The 12,053-nt window shown below is 36.7% G+C and overlaps 1 protein-coding gene across 5 annotated transcripts in view; it reads left to right on the top strand.

Moving 5' to 3' along the window:
* Positions 1-3,746, top strand: part of LRMDA (leucine rich melanocyte differentiation associated) — a 638,659-nt gene extending 634,913 nt beyond the window's left edge. For all 5 annotated transcript variants that reach the window (XM_085229448.1, XM_085229446.1, XM_085229450.1 and 2 more), the window contains one exon: positions 1,644-3,746. In XM_085229448.1, coding sequence (XP_085085574.1) covers positions 1,644-1,723 — 80 coding nt within the window. In that variant the 3' untranslated portion in view covers positions 1,724-3,746. The remainder of the gene's footprint in view (positions 1-1,643) is intronic.
* Positions 3,747-12,053: the final 8,307 nt, after the last annotated feature.

The raw sequence follows: 12,053 nt of genomic DNA, 5'->3' as shown, positions 1-12,053 counted from the left end.
AGATCATTGACAATATTAATACCTCATGTCCTTGCCTCATTTTCTAAGCGCTGACACCTAGCTACAGTCTCCAGCATTCATCAAACAGCTCTCTCTCACCAGCATCTCTATAAACAGTCTCGCTTCCAGTCCTCAAGAAATGCGGCAGACCTCAAACAACACTTCTATCAATGCCAGGGAAAAAGCAGTCTGAAGAATCCCATTAATAAACTGTTCACATCCTTTACATTTGGAGCTCCAAACGGCCTTGTTACCAACCTAATGCCTGCTGCAGTTTGACTTGGAATACCATCTGTTTAGGGGGAAATATTTGCTTTTTGCTAGATGCTTGTTTAGAAATTAAAACATCACACATTAAATGTGGAAACTGCTTTACTATTGAAATGATGGAAATTGAAATGATGAAAGCTCTGTGAAGAAAGGGAGTGGGGTCAAGCTCTGCGCCATATTGTCTCCACTTCTGCTTTCCTGAAATGTGTTTTTCACAATGAGTGACAGGACAATCCATTTTTTTCTCCATAAGATTGTGTTACTGTCCTGTTTTAGAAGGAAAGAAGAGCATGGGTTACATGCCCACAGCCCGTGCCTTTCAAGACTTTAGGTTCTTATCTGGTGCACATTACACTGGAAAAATAGATACAGAATATAAAAACTCGCATACTTTATTGATACTGCAGGTGGCTACAATACCTCCTGTGTGAGTTCTGGAAAGGCAGAACTACAGGGAGTTGAGGGTCAGCTCCTCTCCCATCTTTACCCTTTACGTACGGCAGTGACTGTCTCCTTTTGGCGAGGTTATGTGTGCCCTTATGGGGATGAGCTAGGTACATCAGCACTTGCTGTGCGAGACATTCCCAAGATAGAGGAGACTCTTTCACCTTACTTCTGTGTGTGAGAGGTGACTTTAATTTGACTGTATGTGCCTGGGGGAACAAAGAATAACTCTGCTAGTAAAATTTAGCATCTTTGAGGATGTTCACAGGTGGGATGTGACTGTGAACTTACGCTTTTGCATACCACTTAGTACCACCAGAGGGGATGCTTTTGAATAAAGTCGTGAGATCTGCAGGTATGTATGTCTCACCCACAGCAGTTAAAGCTTCCTCAGGCATCTTACCTCCTGCATGCACAGAGAATAATGTGCCTATTCTCCCAAAAGCAGTGTTCTGGCTGATTTTTGAAAGCATTCTCCACGTGCACAGATATTTAGCATAGTTAACAATTGGAATTGTTTATTATTCACTGGGAAAGCCATTTAAACTTATAGAATGGAGGCTGCAGGCAGTACAAAATGTGAGTCCAATCCATGCTCTCTGCTTTTCAAAAGCTGCAGAGGGTTACTGTGATTTAAAATACAACATATGATGTACCAACGTGATTCAATTTTTGAAGACATATACAGATATTTGTTGAACAGGATAGCACACACAGGTATCTGAGCACACGTTTTCCCTGTGGGTTACACACTGCTGATTGAAATGGTAATACTGGATATTTCCAATGAACAAACTTTCTTTTACAAGACAGAGAACCGTTCTCTTCCGTCTTTCAAATTTTTCAATTGTTTTTGTGCTTCTGCATCACTTTCCTAATTGTAATTTCCACCAATTTCCTAATTATAATTCATTTCCTTTTTCCTGTAGGCATCTTGGGAAAATGTCGCTACATTTACTATGGAAAACATTCCGAAGGCAACAGATTCATCCGAGACGACCAGCTATAAAACACTGCACTCTTTCATGCCACCTCAGTCCCTCCACACGAGAAGCAAAAATTGAATCTAAATTTTAAGCCTGTAACTAAAGTCCTCTAGTGCCTTCTGCTGACTTTGCCAGGCCTGTCAAAATCATCCTTCCATCTCAGTCTGAGTAGTCACATAGAGATTGACATGATTGCCTTTAAGCAGGTCCCATCCACCAGTGTGACAGACAGCTGTGGCAGAGCACCCGGCCTGACAGGAGGAGCGCATGATGGATTGCCCGGTCCAGCTGCTGCACGCAAGAGAGCCGGGGTCACACCTGGGCTTTCACTGAGCATGCTCCATTGGCTGGCGCCACACAAAAGCAGCATGTTTATCTCCCTCTCGCCTGTTGAGTGAGAGTGCTGGTGATATCAAAGTGTTTATAAAAGAGTAGGGCTATAATTTCAGATGAAAAAGCCCCTTATCTGCTCTAAGGTTTTTTGTTTTGTTTTGTTTTTTTTATTGTGAAATTAAGTGTTTTAAGATATATCCAGAAAATATTTCATCAGTGCAAATTACAATCAATTTGTATTTTTGCTTATAAGGAAAAAGGTTTGAGCAGTTCTACAGACAAAATTTTCTAATTATTAAATAATATCTCAAATTTATTTACCTTGATTTTCAGAAGAGGGGTCATTTTTAATATTGCATTAGTAGCATAGGTTCCCTCTGTAGTTAGAAAGTCACTCAATAATAATATTGACAGTGTTTATTATTCCTGGTTTATTATGCAATATATATTTTACTTGTGTAGAGAGTACATTTAGAATTAAGCACTTAAATTTGGAAGGAAAAAAAGACTTAAAAAGTGGGATGTAAAATAAAATTGCCACCAGATGGATATGATTACTCAGCAGGGAAAAATGTCAATAAAAGTAACTGGCGGAATTAACATAATTAACAGTTTTACTAATATGTTCTGGAGAAAAGTTCTGTTTCATCCCATTTGAAGTCTACATAAGAAAGGCTATTGTGAAGTTTTCAGTGAAAAACCAACAATGCATAGCCTATTTCTTGCTTCTCTAAGAAATTGATTGAGATACTTAGAATCATGAACATCTTTCTTTGAAAAATGATCCTGATAATTAACAAATATATCATGTTAAGTGCTACTAGTTACAGTGTGATTGGCATAGGAATATGCAAAAATGCTGTCCTCTGGGCTGTTCATAACACATGCATATTGTTCCTGGCTGAGTATCATTACTCTCTGGCTGTGTTTGGCTTGTCTGTAATTAGATGGTGCTCTTTGATTACTTTCCTAAAGGCTAAATGTTAATTTTTAGAAGTTGTCCACTGTTTTTGGCTATTGTCAGCTGTTCTTGTGGGTAGAAGCGAACTGGATGTTGAAGCCAATCACAAAATTTGTTCTGTGTAAAATAGTGAGACTGGCGAAGTGACAAAGGAAAGCTTGCTGCTGCTGAGGGTTTGAGGCCTTGCATAGTAACTGGAAGACTTCATTCACTCAAGAAGTCTGTAGTAAATCAAGCAGATACTTCAAATCAGTGATGAACAATATAGAGTGATCTAGTTCATACCACCTGCAGAGCATGTCTTGTATTTTGAGTTTAAATTGAACACTGAGATGCTTGCTACCAGAAACTGGTGTCTGGGAAGTAGGCTTTGGTCACTTGTAATGACTCTGCTAATGTCCTGCATAGTTACAATGTCCTGCAAGTTATCCCAGGAGATACTAGAGAAAGGAAAACTATAGGCCTTGCCCCTCCCCCCCCCTCCCGCCCCCCCAGAAATAGTCCTTAGAGGTATTTAGGGCACTTGTCTTCTCTCTTGGCTACTGAAATAAGAGCAATTCTTGTTTATTCATATTATATTGTTCTTTTTGAAGCCTACACATGTTTTGGCCATGGCATATTATAGGCAGCAGGTTCTGAATACGGGTGTTTAGAATAACCTAATGTCACTTTCAGTCTGGTTGCATATATGTTCTTGTCTTTATAAAAGGCTTTAACCCTGCCTCAAACAATAAACAACACTTGCAAACTGACCACATGATTTTTCCATCTTTATTTTGCTTGTTTACTTTGCCTAATGTCAAAACTATTTGTATCATTTTCAGAAGTGTTTTCTTCCATGCAAAGCTTTGGAGGCAAAAAAATATTTTTGGAATGAGAGATCTGATCACAGTACCATCCATTTTAGTTTCTGTTTTGACTTGAGGGATTATATACCTATAGTTAAATATGATAAAGCCCTAACTATAACTTGCTTAAAGGGAATTCAAATTAAACGTCACTGATTATGGAAAATCCGAAGGATAATATATGAACAAATAAATGTTAGAATATTGTTTAAAATCTAGTATGCATGTTTATTGCTGTTTATATAAACACCAATCTTTTTAATATGTGTAACATCTTATTTTCTGATGTTTTTGCTTCTTCTGCATGGTTTTAACCCACTGGTTTAGCCAAAATGGGTTTAGCTAATGAAGATTATTGGGCACTAAGAAGAATTGAAGATATCTTCAAACACCTGTCTTTCGAATGCCAAAGTGGAAGAAAAACAACATAAGAAAAACATAAGAAAAACAACAAGGAAAACCGTGAAGCAAACCTGCCTTTCCATACATGCATTTAGCAGTTGTAAAGCTCTTCAACCTTTTTTTTCCACGTTTTCCACTTTGTCAGAAGTTCCATGTTTTCTGTATGGATGGACTATAAAGGAAGCTTGAGCAAAAGTCTGCCAGCTCTTAAAAACTGCACAGTCAGTAAATTGTACACAGACACATGCAAGAGCACTCACAAAGAAAGGAAAAAAGGTAAAAATAAAATGTATGTTGTTATGGGAAGATTTTTAGCTTTAGTAGTCTATTCGACCTTTGCAGTGAAGATAGAAGCTTTTGAATTTTCTGAACTTCTCTGAGTACAACTGCTATTAAGATAATTAAGGCAGGTTTATTTGGTAGCATAATAACAAACATTTATTGTGCAAACTGTGCTTATGATGTTGTACTAGTGCTCCTTTCTTTAACACAATTACTTGTTTAGAAAACTCATTGAATTTCAGCAAAATGCACTGACTTCGTTGAGCCCTGCAAAGTTACTGTAACAGTGTGGTTTATTTGAGTCTGCAGTGTAACTTATATGATGTGGAAAGGAAGACTTTCCTTCACATCATCCCATGTTTCAGCATTATCTGGTACCCAGAAGAGTACTTGGATTTAAGGAGGTGACACCTGTGTGAGAGGCAGCAATACCTGAAGGTGTCCTGCCAGCAATACTACCCTGGTGTGTCCTCCTATTAAAAGACAATCTTTGCATGTTCTTTTGTAATTGAGGTGTTTCTTAGAAAAGAACAACTTCTCTTCTTGCTATCCATTCCCAAATCTTTCTTAAAACTGTCTCTGGTCATAATACCTACAGGTGACTTCCATGCTGGGATGTTTTCTCCTCTTTCTGAATTCTTTCTGTTGGTCAGTTCCCATCCATTGTTTCTTGTTGAGATTGAAGTTCTGTTCTGATGAAAGCATATACGTGAGGACGCAGCAAGTGGTGGCCTCAGCAATGCTGGGGCATAGCACTGTTTCCTCTCTCCTCAGAGGAACCTTCTCCCCAAGAAAAAGATGGCTAAGTGGCTGTAAATTGTAGCAAAATACAGTGTGGAGGAGTCATTCAGCGTCTACGGCAGTCCAAAAAAGATGGCCACCTGTACTGTGTAGGCTTTAAAGCTGTTATGTCTTGACAAGATGAGAGTCAGGATTATGATCCTTTTCTCCTCCTCTGCCCTAAGGGTGAGGTGGCAGCTACCATCACATTTCTGAGTCTTCAGAGAAAGAAAATGTGCTGCACAAACCAACCCTGAAGCCCCTTAGTTAACACCTCTTGGTATTGCTGTGGAAACAGTTGCTGCCTTTGCGGCTCCTGGGTCCCAAAATACCTTGTCTTGAAGCAAAAATGTTAACTTGTGTTTGACCAGCACTGCTAAACAAATAGTGTGCGTTCATCCCTATGGTCTTATGTCAGGTGAGCCTCCTGCCAACATCCCACTATTTCTTTTTATTCCAATAAGAGTTATATAGTGAAGGCTAGTGGGACAGATGGAGGGAAAATGACGCAGAGAATTGTCTAAATCACTGGATATTGGTCTTATGTTGCTCCTGTTTAAGTCCAAAGAAAGAAGCAAATCTACCTGTGTTCACGACATTTATTTCTGCAAATTACAGGGTTCATTTACTGCTGATGAGTATGTTAATTTTTTTTTCCTGTCAAGTATATGCGCATCTTGGGAAAAGTTTAGCTCCAGCAGAGCTTTGCTAGATGCAGCATTTGTAGTGAGATTCTGAATCAATACATTTTTCATAGACTCAGACTGAGCCTCACCACTTATTTCTACTTTATGTGGTGTGATAGCTTGCACTGCTTGCCCTTTTGGGATTTTTTTTTTTTTTTTTTTTGTCTTCATCCGTCTGTCTGTCTGCTTTGTTAAAGAGTTGGTATATGTGAAAGAAAGAGATGAATTTAAACTTTCCTGGAATATAGCTATTTGTATGATCAGTCTGGGGAAACCACAATGACTCAGGTGATATCAAGTCAGGGTTCTTGCATGCCCTGCTAGCTGTTGTCCTCTCTTTTCGTCCTGCCCTGTCTTTATGTCTGTCTCAGTTGTCATGTCAGTGCTCTGCAAGCAAGTGATGACATGAAATAGCTAAGTGCTCCCATTTTGTTTTTCAGCTGAAATTTCTGCTTCTCTGTTTGTGATGTAAGTATTGAAATGCATAGTTTGCTTTTTATAGTGTTTTTATATATACACCTGGTAAACATTACCTCTCACTGCATAGTCTTCTTTTGGTATTTAGTTAAAATCTTTTTTTGAGAATCCTTGCTACTTTTTATAATAGGAATAAAACAAAACAAACAAGATATGACTGTGAGAAAACAACCATATACTGTAGGACTGTGGCTGTGCTAACAGTTCTATGACACAGATGGGCACTGCTATACACAAGCAAGTCTAAATTGCTTGAAGGGCTGAGCTGGCTTATGCCATCTTGTCTGGGACCTCTATTGAGTTAGCCTGTAACTGAGTAACTGATATAGCCTTTGATTTCCTTATTTCACTCTGGCAGTATTAGGCAGTTAGACACTATTGTCTTACCTATGGTTAATACTCATTTTACTTCTGATACTATTAGAAAAGCTTACAAAGATCTCAGATAATGGGACAGGTCCATGAAAAAATGGCTTCTTCCAATAATTTTTAACTTGTTCTTAATAAATCTTAAGAGTATTTTATTTGGCATCTGTTATGTGAGAATGTGCAGGATACTCCACCACTTCTATTTCATCAAATCTATTTGAATTAATATCTTTTCCATGCATGATACTAAATAATTGAATCTTTCTAAAAGTTACCTTTTAGGTTAGGTGACTCTTATGGACTTGCCTCTGGTAGTGTTGTCAACCTGAAGCTGACCCTTTCTTAGAGTTGCTGACAATTAGATTAAGGTTTCAGATCAGGATTTTCACAAGCCTTCAAGGAGCAGATATTTTTAAGGACAAACTAAGTCATGGTCATGGCACATTCACAAAATATCATCATCATCTCAACATCCTTAGCATTTTAAGGGAACAGCATGTTGGAAAATATATTTAGTTCCAAGTTGTTTATGTTCATAGATTATAATGTAAAAGTGTATTCTATCTTATCACATTCCATGCAATGTTATGGCTGTGAGAGCAAGTTTCTAAATATGTTCTAAACATCCTCCTAGCTCAAGTTTAAGATTTCTTGGAAATACTTTACATTCTAATGGAATGTTTTGCTGCCAATGTAAAACCAAGTTTTATATTAATTTTAAATTTGTGTAGAGAAAAATAAATAATAATTAAAACAAAAAGAAGAATATCAAACTAACTGAAATTGATATAGCTGGTATAACTTTTATCTGCAATAGTACTGTTACTTTTAAATTAACACTATTTTTTGCAGTCCAGTATTTAAGGTTAAATACAGGGAAAACAAAGAAAGGTTAATATATCTGAATACAAGCTGCTTATACATTTTATAGGCTTCTCTGATTTTAAAAGACCTTTGCAACAATGTGTGCATCCAGTTATTCAGCATTTAGTGTATATATCAAGTAAGAGGACAGTTTTGGACTTCAGGGAATTTTCAAACACACATGCTGTTCAACCTTAGTAATTTTCTTTTTTACCTAGGATTGTTTTCAGAAATTCCCATATAATGAAATTTCTGTTTAAGTTGATAGCTGTAAATGAGGGCACAGTTGCTTCATTTCCTTTTGACAATAAGCCAAATTCATCCCTGGTGGAACTCCATTGACTTAACTCTACTTGAGCTAAGCTACACTGGGGATGAATTTGGCCCAGCTTGAGGTTTTTTTATTCATCTTTTCTTTAATTTCCTTTAGCTTAGTAGTCTATTTAGGGTTGGTCAGAAGATTACAATACAGGAGAGGGGAAAAGAAAAACTTCTCTGCTCAAGATCATTTCCTTTTTAATACTCTACTGATTTAGCCATGACTTGTAATGTGTTTCAGGTAGCCAAATTTCAACATCAATTTTAGAAAAAAGTTCACTATACTTCGAGTCTGTTTCCTTGGCTACTTCCCAAACCACCAAATCACCACCTACTATACAATGTGGATATTACAAAAGGCAATTGAATTGTTAGTGAACTTGGAAATACAGATAAACTAAAGTTATCAACTGGTGCCTGATGCATTTAGCTTGAGTTCCACTAATTACACACCTCTTTGGCCGTTACTTCACATGCAGGTGGACCTGCAACATCTGTAATATCTAACATACTTTCCCCCCAGCTACTGCTTGTTGCACTTGGGTTTCTCAGAGTTGGGTGGTTTCTGTTCACGTGATGCTCATGCCAGTCTTTTTACTTTTATTTGTTTTTTAAATAAGTTTTGGTTATTGTGGGTTCACACCCAGTAAGTTTCAATTTTGAGCAAAAGCTGAAAGTGTTGTTCAGCCAAAACCACTACTGAGCTGTAAGTGGTTTTCACCTGAAACTATAAATCAGCTACATTCACTGAGGGGTTAGCAAACCTGGCCTGAATGTCAAACCTCTAGCAAGTCTCCCAAATCAGGCTAGTTCTGGCTTTCATTATGAAAGCTTTGCACAGATCTAGCTAAGCCCTCATTTTCCACTTTCAGATAAATGCTTTTTCAGCTGTATTTATGAGGCTTAGGAGTAAAAAACCTACCAGCTGTTAATGTTAATCACAAGTTTACAGTATAAGCACATTCTGAGTCTTATCCTCTTCCCTTTCATGTCAGTAGCAAAGCTTTCAATATCAATGGCAGTAAGAGCAAATATCACAAAACACAGGAATACACATACAGTTTAAAAAGAAAAAAATAGAGGTCTGCTTTGAGCTAACAAAGCCAGGAATAGGGTGCAGTAGTCTTGCATATTTTGTACTGTTATGCATTCACTCTCATTGAGGAGCACTCAGTGGCAATATGGAAGCAAGCATAAGTTTCAGCTTAAATGCTGGAATTATTTGCATTTTCTAATGAGACATCCCAAAAAAAAAAAAAAAAGAAAGAAAAAAAAGAAAAAGAAAAAGAAAAAGAAAAAAAAAGAAAGAAAGAAAGAAAAGAAAATCATGTTCTTTGACATAAAGAACCCGAATATGCAGTATAAAAATATGAATGTCTATCACCAGTTGTAAGAGTAAAGCCCAGATTTTTAGTTCTGAGGCAGCAGCTGGCTAATAAATTCCTGGAGGGTTTGCCAGTGGAAACACTGTTATCTATCAGAATATAAATTAATATTATTTTACAGAAGTTTAGTCTATTCCAAAAGTAATTATTCTTAAACTTATAGTTAAATCTGATGTTTTTGGTTTGTGGATTTTACTCCAATGAAAGCATGGTGGATTTGGTCTATAAGACATTCTGCTACATTTGTCATTTGGTTTTTAAAACTGCAGTTCTCATTTTACTGAATTGAAAAGCCAGACATACTTTCTGAAAACGGAACAAACCTTCCAGACCTTCAAACATTTCTAACATACGTATTTTTCTTTTCTTTTTTTTTTTTTTTTTTTTTAATACAAGAAGGTAGAAGTCCAGATTTGAGGACTATTCAACAGGAGAGGTGCTTTCAGTTTGTTTTGCGTGTTCCAATGGTTAACTTTTAAAAGCTACTAAAATAAAATATATATGATTCTGTTTCCATATCGGAAAAGTATAGATGGTAACATGCCTTTATCTGATAGGATGCCGAGACTCAGTTAATTAAAACATTCCTATCATCTCTGTTGCAACAAGATATCACAATTATTTTGTTTTCACTCTGTTTTTATTTTGTACAAAACTTTCTACTTTAACCCCCTTTAAAAATAATAATTAAATTCCAAATAAATGCCATTGTTAATGTCATTGTTGCAATTCATCCCTAAGGGTATTGCAACATAAGTAACAATGATAACAGTTACAAATTTTTTGAGCAATTTGAGTTTGAGGCCATATTTTCAGAATATTATTCTCATCCTTCTATCCAATGTGCTTGAAAATATGTCTACAAAACCAAAACAAACAAACAAAAAAAAAAAACAACAAAACAACCTGTGGTTTTGTTTGCTTTCAGAATCAGGGCTGTGTCATGATTCCATAAATTGAAGTAGCTCTTGGCTAATGCAGAATGCTATCTTTTATAAGAAGTTTCCTATCCTGATGACTGCATCTCTCCTTATACCCTCAGAGAAGAAAGAAAACATCATAATAAGTCTGGGAATCTTATTTCTCCTTACTTAACCGTTGATGCACAATTGAAAAAAGCAAGTATATTCTGGTCCTTGACACCTTTCTCTCTGTCTCTCACTGACCAGTTCTTCACTTATGTTGAATACTAAAGAAAATTCTTTACTTTATGCAGTATAATTCTGGTTATTTGTTTAATATCAACTTTTTTTTTTATTATTTGGACTTCAGTGTATGAAGGCAGCATTTGCTTCTAAAATTACTTATTTGGAGTTTAGTAGAAGTTAAAGAAATTTTGTTTGCAATGATGGTCTTTCACCTAGTAAAGAACTGGTGATCCAGTGCCTCAGAGTTAAAAACAATACCAAACAAAAAAATCTGAATGTCAGGGTTGAATGCACACTGTGGTGTGTACCCATCAAATGCTGGAGTGAATCATTCACCCATCCCAGAGCAAGAGTAGATAGATTTTTTAGGCTTGGCAATGCTCTCTACAATGTCTCAGGTTACCCTCTGCTAAATGTCCATCTCACATCTGTGTCTGACTTTCTTTGCTGTCAGATGCAAATGGGCAGAATGGTTCCCCTATAAAGCAATCACTATCCCTAGAATCCCTCTAGAGGATTTCTCTAGTACTAGTGGGAATCTTTGCCTTTATGATATGTTTTCAAAAAACATGATTAAATTGCAAGTTTGCACGTATGCTCTAGCTCATGTGCCACTATTGCATCTCTCTTCTTGATTTTTTTTTTTTAATAAGAAGCTTAACTAGGACCCCAAGTAAATATTTTAATAAGTTAAAATTTTTGTATGTCCAACTGCTAGTCAAATTTGGCTGAAACACTGCCAGATGAAATGGGCAAAGAGAGCCCCAGAGTAAAATTACACAGTGCTTAACTGTGTGAAACATGTCTGGCTGCCCATACACAGTCACAAATAACTCCATGAGAATCTGAAGAACTCACGCTGCCAGAGGAAAGAAAGAAAAATGACTGTAGGTATACCAATTAAACCCAAAAGGAAAATGTCATAATGAAAGAGTCCAGTTTTAGTCTTTATATTTGTTTTCATTTTAAAAGACAAAGAAACCCCAATGTGATATTACAAAATTACATATATGTAATTAATTATTATGTAAGACTGCACTGATCTTCTGAACTGGGTTTTCAAGTCCTGAGTCTCGCCCTGTTACCCCTTATTATCCATTAGCAGATCAATTTTCTACCTTTACAGTTTATATTCTTATCAAAATATTAATTCTACCAAGCCTTGAAAAAAGCACCCTATTGTACTGTGTATTTTATATGCCAAATTATTCCACTTTAATGGAAAAAGAACAGAAACATTAAGGAATTCATGTGTATCTGAGTTGTGCACATCAATCTTCTAAGGCAGCACATAACAAAGGTCAGAAATAGCCTAGCGCTGTGTTTTGTGTAGCGCATCATTCTATGAGAAAATGTGCCCAAGTTCCTCCTAAAACATTGTTTTCAAGCATGGTTACTACCGAATATATTTCTAAATGACAAGGTTTATTTGCCTGCATTTTGATATGTTTAGGGGAAACTCAGGCTGACAGTTAGAGGAGGCAGGAAGAGGGAGCTACA

The sequence above is a fragment of the Meleagris gallopavo genome, chromosome 8 (genome assembly GCF_905368555.1).
Source record: "Meleagris gallopavo chromosome 8, MGAL_WU_HG_1.1, whole genome shotgun sequence".
Classification (NCBI taxonomy): Eukaryota; Metazoa; Chordata; class Aves; order Galliformes; family Phasianidae; genus Meleagris; species Meleagris gallopavo.
Note: the sequence above shows the minus strand (reverse complement) of the source record. Positions and strands in the feature narration are given on the sequence as shown.